The sequence below is a fragment of the Pollicipes pollicipes genome, unplaced genomic scaffold (genome assembly GCF_011947565.3).
Source record: "Pollicipes pollicipes isolate AB1234 unplaced genomic scaffold, Ppol_2.1 Scaffold_4002;HRSCAF=4701_pilon_pilon_pilon, whole genome shotgun sequence".
Taxonomy (NCBI): domain Eukaryota; kingdom Metazoa; phylum Arthropoda; class Thecostraca; order Pollicipedomorpha; family Pollicipedidae; genus Pollicipes; species Pollicipes pollicipes.
In genome coordinates, this window is record NW_023596420.1 from 41743743 (window position 1) to 41756950 (window position 13208).

The following is a 13208-nucleotide window of genomic DNA, read 5'->3' on the forward strand; positions in this document are numbered from 1 at the left end:
TCTCTCTCTCTCTCTCTTCTCTCTTCTCTCTCTCTATCTCGTCTCTTCTCTCTTCCTTCTTCTTCTCGTTTTATCTCATCCTCTCGTCCTTCTTCTCTGTCATCTTCTTCTCTCATCCTATCACCTCTTCTTCTCTGCATTCTCTGCTCCCTTCTCTCTCTCTCTCTTTCTCCTTCTCTCTCTTCTCTCTCTCTCTCTCTCTCTCTCTCTCTCTTCTCTCTCTTTCTCTTTCTTTCTCTTTCTCTTCTCTCTTTCTCTCTTCTCTTTCTCTTTCTCTTTCTTCTCTTCTCTCTCTTTCTCTTCTCTTCTCTGTCTCTTCTCTTCTCTCTTTCTTCTTCTCTTCTCTTTCTCTTCTCTTCTTTCTCTTCTCTTCTCTTTCTCTTTCTCTTCTCTTCTCTTCTTCTCTTCTCTTCTTCTCTTCTCTTCTCTTCTCTTCTCTCTCTTTCTCTTTCTCTTTCTTTCTCGTCTCACTCACTCACTCACTTACTCGCTCTCTCTGGTCCTCTCTCCCCTCTGTCTCCTTGGTTTCTGTATGTCTGCTCTACTTTGTTGGCATCCACTTTCCTGCCTCCTGTCTCCATCCTCCCTCCCTCTTTTTCGTTATCTTTTCTACTCTTCCCCCCCCCTTTTGTCTCTTCCTTTCGTCGCTCTGTTTCGCCCAGGCTCGAGTTTGTCGGTTCCGTTAGGTGCGCACGCGGCCATTGCTCATTACCTCCCCGGCTCGCTTGCTCTCAAGGTCTCTGCTCGTCTACCTCTGACTACGTGACTCCCCACCATCGTCCTCCTGCGCCCGTGACTCACCGTCACCTCCTCACCAGTCGGCCTCGCCCACCTGAACGCCATCCGTCAGTGCGCGGCCCGTTCCCAGACACCCGGCCGTCTCCGGCCCTGGGAGACGCAGACGGAGACGTACATGAGACGTCTGAGGGTTGAGACCGGCCCTTTAGCCGTCGCCCGCCGGATAACCGGACCATGGTGGGCGGCTCGGCGCCCTGGTTGGCGCCCAGAGCCGGGGTACCCGGCACAAAGTGCGAGGCGGATGCCGGAAATGGCACGGCTGTCGGGTGGCTGCGTGCTCGCGGGGTAAACCCAACAGTGGGGGGAGGGGAAAGAGACGAGGACGGATTGCAGCCGCTAGCTGACAGTAGCAGTTTGGCCGGTTTGTTGTTACTTGATAACACTGCTCTAGTGGAATGTGTGTGCGGTGCTGTGTCTGTCCTTGCTCGTACATCGGACGTGTGTTGTTGCGAAGCCACAAGCCCGGCGTCGCGATTACCGGCTGTGTCGTTGTGTCGTTCGTGTCGTTCCCGCCGTCTGTGAAGTATCTGCGGCCCAGCTGTGTACGGCCGTGCCGTGCCTCCTGTTTTCCATTGGTCGGTGCGGACTCGCTCGTCAAGCGGTGTGTGTATTCGTGGCGGCCCGCCGGTACTGACGTGGCCTCCCTCCCGCAGCGAGACCGGCCGGAGGTGGAGACGATCCTGCAGGAGATGCGGGTGCCCGTCTCGGCGCTGGTCACCCCGCTCAAGGTCAACCCGCCGCCCTTCCAGTTCCCCAGCTCGGCCGGCAAGGTCAGCACTGGGTCAAGGTCTTTGGTATGGTGGGGGGGGGAGGGGGAGGGGATGGCAAGCGGCGAGCCAATGTCCGTCGCACGTGTCGAGCCTTTCATAGCATATGTTTGCAGGATCCTTGCGCGGCACAAAAACGCCGTCTGGCCACGCTATTTTGGCGTGCACCGCCGATGGGGTGTGGCGCTGCGTACCACTTGGCCGGCAGGCTCGTGTCGGGCCTGTTTTGAGGCGCGGTGCAACCTGTTCAGTTTGTTGTGGTTCGTAACTGCCGTGTTTGTGCCGGCGCGCACGCGAAGCCGAGCGTCCCTTTGTCGCGCGCCGTACTGCAGGCGCGTTCACGCGGCGTGCCCCAGCTATTATGCCCGACAGACTTGCCTCGGTGGCGTAGTGGCCCGGCGCTGCGGAGACCACGGCAGCTTCGTTGGCGTGCGTGAGCGGGCGCGCTAGATAACACAATTTCACACTGTCCGGGCAGCCTAATGATTTTGCCCGGCGGCGACCCTGAACGGGCGGCGCAGCGACGTTGTCGGCGACAGCGCTGCAGCGTCTGGCCGACGGAGAGCACGTCTGTTCACGTGCTCCAGCAGTGGCATGCCTCCTCTCTGAAGTCGCTGGATGCAGCCAGACGGCCACTCGCGCGTCTCCAACCGCTCTGCCATTCTCGCGGCCGGGCGCGCGCTGGCGTTTCTCCGGAAGTGGAGGTGCCCCGGATTTGGTGGTCTCGCGCTGTGGCCAGGGCTCGTTCGCTCGGGAGAAATGATTGCTGTCGTCATGGTGACCAGGCAGCAGCGGAGCGTCGCCGACCGGGCGGTGCGACGCTGCGCCGCGGCCGACTTTACGGCTGACTCCCGGCCGGCCGGCAGTCACACTGCGGCCTGTCAGTTTTTACAGCTGTTTTCCGAAACGCGGGCCAAAGTGGGGCTCAGTGGCGGCGCGGGCATTGCGAAGCTGCACGCCTGGCTGCGTCTCGCGCTGTGCGCCGCTCCCACGGCCACGCTGAAAAGAGTTGGCGAGGCGCGTGAAGCGTGCGGGGGAATGCCCGCCTGTTGAGACCACAGTGTCAGGTCAGGCCTTCGTTCCGCTTCGTCGGCGTATCTTGAGCCCATCGTGAGTGTTAAATGTCGAAAAGCGCGAATGAGGGGGTAATTTTCTCGGCTGTAGGCGGAAAAGCTTTAATCGTAGGGACCTTATTTGTGCTGAATTTTAATAATTTTCCCGTTCAAACACAGTGGGCGTCATAAAGCCGCCAGGTGGCGTGCGAGAGTACCTCCGGCGAAGCGTACACCGGAAACTGGCGTGCAAGTTTGCTGCGAAAGGTTTTTTACCTCATCAGGTGGGAAAGTGTCGGGTCGGGTCACCCCACTTACTTTATTTGCTCTTGTTTCTTATGGTGATAATGCATATGACAAATTGGTGGTGTTGGCCTTAGCGTGCGCATTCACTGGGGCTGTGCCGACTGCTTTGGGCGCGTCCCGTCTCACTTCGTCCGCTCGAAACCAGCGACCTGAAGCGCCAGGCTCCCGGCTGGCCGAAGCCAGACATTTTGACGGTCGCAGTTTGTCAAACAACTCAGAGATCGGGCGCCGCAGCCCGTTTGCGGTAATCTCACCGACACGCCGCGAAAGCGACATGGCCCCCGCACCTGAGCGCCGCCGGATTAGCCTGTCTGAACACCGCGGTGCGGCCGCAGCCACCCCGCAATGGGCCGGCACCGGTCGCGTGGGCGGATCAGCACCGCTCCCGGGTGCGAATCCTTGCGCCCTCATCGCCGAACGGATTAGCCTGAATATGTTACCGTCGCGTCTGCGGGCCGACCAGACGAGCTGAGCCTGTCGGCCGCCCGGCCGGCCGCGGCTTCGCCGTCCCAGCGCCCGCCCGTCCAGGGGCGGGCGGGCGATCGGCACCTGGTGGGACCGACCCGTGCGACGCCGCTGCTGCCATCTCGTGCCCGGCTCGGCAACCAGGCGCAATCTGGCCGCGATTGACGGCTGGGCAGCGGCAGCGGCGGCGAGAGAGGTGGTGCGCCGCTGAATTTTACGTATCGATTTTGGCTGAAGAACGTGGCGGCGGTCGTGCATGGCGGGTTGTCGTGAGCGGCTGCAGCCGCCTCCGAAAAGCGAAGCGTCAGGAAGCCGCCGCCGCCGCCGCTGTCGGCGGGTTGGTCTGCGCGACGTGACTACGGCCACCACCATCCGGGGCGACTGGACAGCCGTCCAGAGCTCATCGAATTTGATTGGGCTCACGTCGGACTACATCGGCCTCGCGTCGCGCTCCATCGGGCTCTATCGGTCTCCCATCGGGATTCATCGTTTTAGTCGGGCCCCGTCGGTCTTCCATCGTGGCGTGGCTGCTCCGTTTGGCTTCCATCTCACCCTTGATGTGCTCCGATGGACCCTGCCGGGCTCCGCGGACCGCGACCGCTGCGCACCGCCCCCTGACTGGCGCGCCGCCCGCCTGCGTGCCGCCCGGACTAGCGCGTCTAGTCTGGAAGATACGCAGGATGAGGCCGTTTTGCTGACGACAGGGTTGCGCAATCGCCATTGGCCGCAGGTGACGAGGGTCGTCGCGGTCGCTTCCGCCGTCTCCTCTGTGGGACGGCGCTTTCGCGAACGACGATTTGGACTTGCAGAACGACGGGCGAAACTGTTAACGGTAGCGACGCTGGCCGCTGAGGACCACTTCAGCGTGTTTAATGCCCCTGGCGTGGGTGCCGTGCAGCTGGCGCGGTGTTATCGTCCAGTCGGTGGGCTCGGCCGTGAGAGCCGAGGCGGCCCGGCCGCCGACGGTCCCAGCAGCGGCACGTATCTCCCTCGGGCGCCGCTGCCCCGTTTCCCACCGGCCGCGGCCGGGGTCGCGCGGACCTCGCCGCGCTGCCTCCTCCCCACGCGGAGAGCGGCCGGCCGCCTCGGCCTCGGCGCTGCGTGATGGCCGGCCCTGCTTCGCGATTGGGGAGGCCGGACGGCCGCTGTGGGGCGCGTGCGGCGCCCGTGCACGCCCGTGCGGCGGCCGTGATTGACCGCACGCGGCCGGCGCCCGGCCGAGATCGGGCGCACGCGGCCGCTGGCTCGTGTCGGCCGGCTGATGAGGCGGGCGGCGTCGCCGGCCGCGCGCCGTTTGCCCGCGGCCCGATCGGTCGGTCGCTCCCGCACGCACCGCGTTGGACTGCGCTTCAGGCGCCGACCGCCGCAGGCGATGTAGGCTCGTGTGTAGTTGATGTGGGGAGGGGGGGGGGGGGAATCAGACCGCCGCCAAGGAGGTGAGGCCGGATGTAGTTGGGGAGGGGTTGGAGGCAGCGAACCCCTGCGCACGCAAGCTGCCACTTCTGGAAAGAGCTCAATGCTCTGGATTGCGTGAAGGAATGGGCCTGATTCCACTAAGCCAACATGGCGCAGTGACAGGAAGCTAACGGGCAATGTCCCGCTTCATTTCATAGAAGCTTGACAGTGGACTTAAGTGACTTTTTATAGAAGCTTAACTTAACTTCTTAGCTGAACAGCTGTGGCGTACATGGAAAACGTGAGTAGCAATTGAATTGCTTCGCTACTTCTCGCAGCATTCCCATGCTCTCCGAGCAACACAGGCCAGAGAGGAAGTAGGCGCGCTCTGGTCACTGTTGGCCCGAGCCAAGCGCATTATGCAGCCGCACGAACTGCAGCCTTGGGAAGCTCACGTCGTCCAGTCGGCGCTGGGCTTCGGTAATGGGCTGCGCTGGCCGTGCAGAAGCGATGCCTGGGACTCGGACGGGGCAGGCGCTTAGCACGGTGGTCCTGACCCCACCATCCCCGGGTCGTGGATTTGGGCCTGGGAGCGGCCGCGACAGGGTTTCGTCGCGGTAGGGAGTTCGCTGTGAGCGTCGGGCCTGTGGTTTACCCCGTGAGCCTGCCTATGCGGGACTCAGCAGCGGCGACGGCTGGGATAGCGCACTGGCAAATGCTCTATTGTTGTCCAAAAATGCCCACCCTGTAAACACATGATGCGGAGCCCGCGGGACACATCTGGGCTCTACATTCGGCATCAGCCAGCACTGCACCCGTCCGGCGTCGAGGCCTCGCTGTCTGGCAGGCCGCGGCGGCCCGGGCTCGGGCCTCCTCGCCACCGCGGCGTGTTGACGGCCGCGTGGCCGGCCGTGTTTGCAGCGGCGATAATGCGCCGCTGAACGCCGTCGTTACGCGCCCTTTACGACGGCCGTCCGCGGACCGCCTGGAACGCGCGCGGCTCGCTCGCTTGGCCGCGCCGGCTGCGAACGAGGCCGGCCGCACGGCTCGGCCTGCGGAGCGGGCGGCGGGCGGGGAGGCGGCCGGGTGGGCCCCGCGCGCGCGCTCTGGGTGCGGCGGCCCGCTCGCGCGTGGGGCCCGTGCCGCCGTTGTCGTGAAACGGAGGCCCCGCCGCCTGCGGACGTGTCGCCCATGTGAAAGTCATGTGCACGCGCGACGTAATACCGTAGCGTGAGGTGGGGGGGGGGGGCGGGGGTAACCGACACAGGCGGCGCGCTCTGTCTGGCGCGCCTAACCTGTCGAGCTCTGAAAGGGCTGATGCAGGCCTGGCCGGCCGCCCGGCCGCCGTAAGTGAAAGTTGTAAACGGTTTGGTGGCCGCACTGATCGGCTTAGTGCTGGCTGTGGAACATGGCTGGCCGTCAGGGTCGCGGGAGGGAGGCGGCAGGCGGGGAGCGGCAACGGACGAGACAGAGACGGAGACGAGACGGAGACGGAGACAGGATCCGGAGCCGGAGCGGAGCCGGAGCCGTTAGACGAGAGACGGAGACGGAGACGGAGACGGTGGCGAGAGCGGAGCGAAACGTCAATCCATCCTCCATTCTCCAAGTCGTGCATAAAAACTGCCGCCAATCGAATTACCGACATTGGCATGCGCGCCGGACCGGGCAGCGGCTGATGGCGCTGCGCCGTTTTTTGCCCGCCGTTCGACCGGCGCCTGATCGTTCGCCGTCGGCGCCACCCGGCCGCCCCGGCTGATGCAGCACCGCCGCAGGGCCGGGCCCAGCGGCGCTGCACAGCGAAGGGTGCACCGGCGCCGGCCAGGGGTACAGCGGTGCCGGCCAGGGGTACAACGGCGCCCGCCACGGGTACAACGGCGCCGCCAGGGGTACAACGGCGCCTGTCCGGTCGCCGGTCCTCCGCTCAAAGGCCACGCTATGCAGGCGGCACGGTTACGCTGCTCCGACGAGGCCGCGCGGCGAGGGTCTCGGAGGTTGTCCCCCACGATGGAAGGTGCGCTGAGGACGGGGGGAGGGGGGAGGGGGGCCGACCCGTGCGGTGCGGATCGCCCCGCTCTGCGGCGAGGCCCCGGCGGCGCAGCGGGAGGGTGTTTGTTTTGTGTTAACTCGTGGCGCTGAAGCCAGCTGTGGCGTGGATGTGTGTTTACTCGTGTCTCTTTTGCTTTCAGGAAGCTCCTATCACCCCGCTTCATCACACATCAGATGCTCATGGTAAGAAGCGCCCCAAATTATCAGATTAGGCACGACTGAGATGTCTGCATGTCGTCAAACAGTTTCTTTTAGTTTATTTTTATGTGCTCCGCCGACGCTGTATTTGACCCGCCAATTCTCCGACGCGGCGAACCGCCATCTGAGAAATTCAGGCATTGTGTTGGCAGCAGCGCTGTGCCGTTGAGCCGCCCGGCGCGCGTTAACCCCGCGCGGCGGACTCGGACCAGCTCAGCGACGTCGCGTGGCGTGTCCCGCGGGCACGTGTGTCGTGCCCGCGCCGACTGCCCTCTGTGCGCACGCGGCGGCCGGGTTTCCGTGTGAGCCACGTGCCGGCCCGCGGCGGCCGGGTTGGCGGAGTTAGGCCCGGCGCGATCGGAGGAGTCGCTCCGGCCCGGTGCCGGCGGCGGCGTTCACCGGCCTCACCGTCACGGCGGTGGAGACGCCGAGGCGCAGCTCAGCAGAGACGTGCCGTGCTCGGCGCAGGGGCGGCGTGGTCGCGTGTTCGTGGCGACGGCGGCGGCGCTCACCGGCCTCACCACCACGGCGGGGGAGACACCGAGGCGCAGCTCAGCAGAGACGTGCCGTGCTCGGCGCAGGGGCGGCGTGGTCGCGTGTTCGTGGCGACGGCGGCGGCGTTCACCGGCCTCACCGCCACGGCGGGGGAGACACCGAGGCGCAGCTCAGCAGAGACGTGCCGTGCTCGGCGCAGGGGCGGCGTGGTCGCGTGTTTGCGGCGCGCGGGTCGGCTGCGGCCGGTTAAAAACCGCTGCACGTCCGAGTGGCCGCCGCCGCCGCCGCCGGGCGCTCCTCCGCCTGCACGAACGCCGGACGGCTACGTGTCACCGGCCCACCGGAGCGGCGCGGCAGCTCGCCGGGCATTTCCGTTTGTCCGTCGCGCGGGCTCGCGAGCTGCCGGTCCAGCGGGATGGGTGCGGGGCCCGTCAGAGGCGCCGTGCTAACGCTGCGAGGACGTCTCCGTGGCACTACGGCTGGGTCCACACAGACCGCAGGGCGAGTGCACCGGCGAGTGACGCCTCGGCCGGTGGCGGGTCACTGACCCACCGCACCAGGGGGCGTTTAGCTGCGCGCGGGCAGCCGAACGCTCGCTGCAGGGTGGCTAAGAACGGCCTGGGAATGATGGCAGGGCGATTCCCGGGAGCATCATCGATTTCAAGGCAGGAGTGTTTCTCGGTAGGCATGAGCTACGACGACGTGCGGTCGAAAGGCAGCGCACGTGATTAACTTCAATAATGTAACTTAAAATAACTTCAATCTTGAACTTAAAATAAACTTAAAATAACTTCAATCTCCGACACGGTGTCATTGATAGTCTAGTGATCATGATAGAGAGCACGGGGACCGGCTGACGGGGCAGGTCACTGCTGCCGTGTCCTGACCTGCGTCTGAGGCGGGGCGGTGGGACCGTCCGGTGACGACAGCCGGCCGCTCACCACCTCATCCCCGGCTGACGGGGCAGGTCGCTGCTGCCGTGTCCTGACCTGCGTCTGAGGCGGGGCGGTGGGACCGTCCGGTGACGGCAGCCGGCCGCTCACCACCTCATCCCCGGCTGACGGGGCAGGTCACTGCCGCCGTGTTCTGACCCGCGTCTAAGGCGGGGCGGTGGGACCGTCCGGTGACGACAGCCGGCCGCTCACCACCTCATCCCCGGCTGACGGGGCAGGTCGCTGCTGCCGTGTCCTGACCTGCGTCTGAGGCGGGGCGGTGGGACCGTCCGGTGACGGCAGCCGGCCGCTCACCACCTCATCCCCGGCTGACGGAGCAGGTCACTGCTGCCGTGTCCTGACCTGCGTCTGAGGCGGGGCGGTGGGACCGTCCGGTGACGGCAGCCGGCCGTTCGCCGCCGCACGCCACGCCACTGGCATAAGCGCTGCTGGCCACAGGACGTGCTGGGTGTTGGCGCCGAGGCCGCCGGCTGAAGAGTGGCCCATTACGCCGGCCCAACGACCGTCTTTAGCTGTGCGAGTGATTGGGGAGTGAACTACGTCGCTTCACGTTTGCCAGACGAGTGGCAAGCTAAGTGGGGTGGTGCCGCCACGTTCGTGCGTTCGGAGAGGGCGTGAAGGGAGTAGTGCCGACGGGGAGCGCATAACCACAGGACCTGCCAATCTGTCTCAAATGCGCACTTTGATGTGTGAAAGCAGTGAGTGCATAGGTCTGGCTTCGGATCAAAGCAGGCTTACATCAATACACCTCGAACCGGATCAGGCTGCCGTTGCCCAACTCAGCCTTGTATTTCTGCGGCGCTGTCGGGGCACCTTGTGGAGCGCCTTCGCGCCTGGGGTGTAATTTCACAAAACGAGTTGAGCGGCTTGGCACGGAAAATGGTCACCCACCCGTCGGATGACCTAAAAACGGCATTCTCCCAACGTGGCTCACTTACTTCTCAAAGTTGGGAGGCTCCAGCGTCGCCTAACAGAAAATAAGGCTATACCCGTGCTCGCTCCTGATATCAGCAGCGCGGCGCCGGAAATCGGGGTCGCGTCGCGTCGCGTACCCTACGACTGCTCCCCGGGGGCTATTCCACGAACTCTCGAGGCCCGCTGCTGGCTTTCCACGGTGGCAGCCCGTCACACCGCGGACACACGCTACCGTGGGCCGGCGGTGTACACGTCTCTCGGGCACGACGCTGCGTCCTGTCTCGGCCGCCGCCGGCGATGTCATGACGCCTGTAGGCACCGGTGCAGTTTCGCGTCATCATTTTGGGAGGTCATTGGTGTGGGGAGGTGGAGTTAAAGTGGGGGGGGGGGGGGGGGGGGCCGAACGGGGCGCCGTATGGTGAACCCAAACTAAACGGCAAACTGCACCTCCCGTAACCCGGTGACCTTTGACGCGCCTCGCTTCGTGGCTGAGAGATCAGGATAGGTAGGGCTGGAGTTCTGTAAAGAGCCCGGAAAGCCCCCTCACGCCCGTAGCCCCCCCCCCCCCCCCTCCTCCTCCGTCCGTCCAGCTGTATAGTTCGCCACACCGGCGGTCAGTTGGGGGGGGGGGGGGGCGTTCAGCCCCACCTCGGCCGGCGCGGTGCTGACGTCGACAGCAGCCGGAACCGTCGCTCGGTGTGCCCCGAAGCCACGAGCGGCGCGCGCCCGTGCGACCGCTGTCGCGACGACGGCAACGGCCGGGTGGCCAGCTCCGCACGGGCGCTGCCGATCTCGCCAGGGGCCGCGGCGCGGGGGGCCATGGTGTGGGCATGGTCTGCCAGCCGCCGTGACTTGACCTGTGGTCGACACGGGGGTGCTGGTACCGACGTCTTATTGAGGTTAGAGGGGGGGGGGGGGGGGCTGGGGCAGAAACTGTCGGTGCTGGCGAAGCTATCCGGATGTTGTCCGGATGTTGTCCCCGTGTGTTCGTGTCCTTGGATCACAGGAGTCGTGTGGGTAGAGCAGGCCGGGGTCACGGGGTGGGCGGATGGGCGGTCCAGCGTCTCAACACTTAGGGATCGGGTTGCATTGCCTGAGCACTGGGCTGTGGCCGAGGATGGGGTGCCTGCCGTGTTGATGTTGGCTGGAAAAGGAACGTGACGCGATGGGGCGGCCCGGCCTGGCCAGGCCCGGCCGGCTGCCTTAGCAGCAGCGCTGCTGAGAGGAGCGAGGGCTACCGATTTCGGTGATGCGGCTATTGTTGGTCTGCGTCGTGAGCCTTGGGAGTGGCCCCGATGATCCCTGACGGCACGTTCGGGACGTGTCCATGCTGGCACCTACAGTGCTTGTGGGACATTTTTTATTGTGGACTACCGCAAGGTTGGCATAGCATTTATGGCATGGCCATATTTGCTGTCTCAAAGCATCTGACACTTCCCAGCCGTGAAGATCAGGTTACTGACCGAGGTCGGGCTTGGCCTTGACATCCGCAGCGCCCAGTGTTCTCCCATGCACACTCCAGTGTTCACGCTGTGACACCGTGTTGCACCCCCGGGGGCGGGGAAGGGCGCGCACAGGTGCAGCGCGTTCACGATCAGCACTGCCGTTGCCCCGGTGACCGGGCGGTGGACGGCGCACCTGCGGACGCCGCCGCCGCCGCCTGAGGCGGTGCGCAGTTAACCTGTTCACGGGGCTTTCAGTGGTTACGAAGCCGAGCAACCATTGATTTTTTAACTTTTGCGACGTGGCGGTGGCCGGCCGGCGCCTGGCGGCTGTGTTGGCGAGCGCGATGAGCTGGTGACAGCGTGCGACGCACGCTCGTCGACGATGGGACGCTCGGGGCGCTGGCGGGTGCGTGTACACGGCCCGGGCTCGTTCACGGCGAAGGTGACGCTCGTTTCAGCGGGTTCGCGCGAGTCCACGCCGCGGGAGGAGGAGCGGCGACGCATCCGACAGCCGCCGCCGCCACCGCCGCCTCCCGCCGCCGCCGCCGGCGGCGCTGCCCGGCCGGCCGCCGGCGTCGTCGGGAGCCAAACCGTGAGTGTTGCGCCGCCACTGACTATCGTCGGCGGCGGCGTGCCGGGGTGGGGGCGCGGTGTGTGAGAGCTGTGGGTTCAGACATGTACGTGCGGTCCATGGGGTCGGGTGCGATGAAATCGTGTGCGAAATGGCATGCGCAGCGTGAACCGGTGACAACTCATTGACGAAGTGTTTGGTCGAGCCTGTGAGTCCTGACCCCTGACTCCTGACTCCTGACTCCTGTGATATTATCGCCACCATTTTCAGCGGGGTGTTGTTTCGGAGCTTGCAAGATCCTTGACAGCGTTTGCTATTTACAGCCAGACGCTGAGTCCTGCAGAGCAGCGGGGCTCGCGGTCCAGTAGTCAGATACACAAAATCCCATATCTATTTTTAAAGTATGGGCACATGGAGGCGCTTGTGACCCGGCTGGCCACCCGGGGAGCCCATCTTCGGTGGCAGACGAGCGCGCGGGGCGCAGGCGGCTGGTGCCGACAGCTATGAGTCAGGCTGCAGTGGGGCTCGGACGGACGCCAGCGTGCACCTCCCTAGACCGACTGGGGGCGCCGCCTCCCGGCGAACCTGCTGTTATCGGTCAAGGAGCCCGACAGAGGGCCTCGATGTTTGGTGGTTGCCAGTTCGTGATGCTTCTGGCCGCCGTTATACTGTAAGCAGTCTGCCCAGTCGTCGGGGAGACGCCCAGGCGCCTGGAAATTGGCCCTTGCCCTGACCGCCATCCCCCCCCCCCCCCCCATTCCGCCCCTAGTAACACAGGTGGCCACTGTAGCCGTCTCATCTATGACCTCCCGGAACCCCTGATGTGGCTCTTCACCGCCCTGACGTCTCTGCCAACCTTCCATGCCATCCCTATGGCATCTGCCAACCCTTGCCAACCCTCGCCAACCCCCGCCAACATTTTCACTCAGGGGACACAGCTATGGCGTCACCCCTTCGGACGCCGCGGCTTCATCTACGCCTGTCAACTGTTCCTGCACCTGTCTTCCTGCATCTGTCGTCAATCGTAGGCGACGTCTCCGCTCAGGCGTGCCGACTCCAGTGGCCCGGTTTCGGGCCCGTCACCATTCTCCCGTGACGGACGTGGGCGGCTGTGCCTCCCTCCTCTGGTCCGCTCTCGAAGCCCGGCTCTCGCCGCCGTCTCGGCCGGCGCTGCATCGGCCGCGCAGCGTCTGCGATGTCGGGGCCGGATGCTCCGCTGCCGCCCCCCGGGCGCGGCTCTGGCGGGCGGGGTCTGCGCCGATGGCCGCCTCGCCGCCGTGCTGCTGCCGCGCTGTGGACGCCGTCGATGACGCCGCCGTCGCCGTTGCAGCTCCCTGTCGGATGACCTGACGCTGTCTGAGGACAGCGACGACGAGGCGGCGGTGCAGAAGCCGGCCGTCGACCGGCCGCCGCCGCCCGCCGCGCGCCGGCGCCACCCGTCCGGACGGAGCAGCGGCCCGCCACTCGGACCGCCTCCAGGTCAGTCGGGGTCACGGGGTACGGGTGGGGGGAGCGGTGTCTGCAGCTTGCCGGAGCGCGGCCCAGCGACAGACGGCTGGCGTGGCGTAAGGAGGGGTCAGATCTGGGGCAGTTCGTTCCTGGGGTCGCGAGGACCGAGCTAGAACCGTGCGCATTGGGTGCGTGTTGGCCGGCGTTGGCGCGACAGGCATCCGGTGAAATGGTGACGCTGTTTTTACGTCACACCAGCTACGCTGGTCGGGATATATATATATATATATATATATATATATATATATATTAACGTCTTATATTATACATTACATTAATTAATATATTAACAA

At 64.8% G+C, this 13208-nt stretch overlaps 1 protein-coding gene across 1 annotated transcript; it reads left to right on the forward strand.

The window, feature by feature from the left end:
* The first annotated feature begins 972 nt into the window (after positions 1 to 972).
* On the forward strand, positions 973 to 12868 carry LOC119094511 (uncharacterized). The gene is made up of 5 exons (XM_037217567.1): positions 973 to 1014; positions 1452 to 1568; positions 6970 to 7012; positions 11294 to 11427; positions 12737 to 12868. Exons 1-5 carry the CDS (start codon positions 973 to 975, stop codon positions 12749 to 12751), a joined length of 351 nt encoding a protein of 116 aa, XP_037073462.1. The 3' UTR covers positions 12752 to 12868.
* Positions 12869 to 13208: the final 340 nt, after the last annotated feature.

Excerpts from the sequence above, each read along its gene's own strand:
- LOC119094511 (XM_037217567.1), top strand. The coding sequence starts at position 973 with ATGGTGGGCGGCTCGGCGCCCTGGTTGGCGCCCAGAGCCGGG. Across the intron at positions 1,015-1,451 it reads GGTTGGCGCCCAGAGCCGGG|CGAGACCGGCCGGAGGTGGA; the intron begins GTACCCGGCACA and ends TCCCTCCCGCAG. Across the intron at positions 1,569-6,969 it reads TCCCCAGCTCGGCCGGCAAG|GAAGCTCCTATCACCCCGCT; the intron begins GTCAGCACTGGG and ends TTTTGCTTTCAG.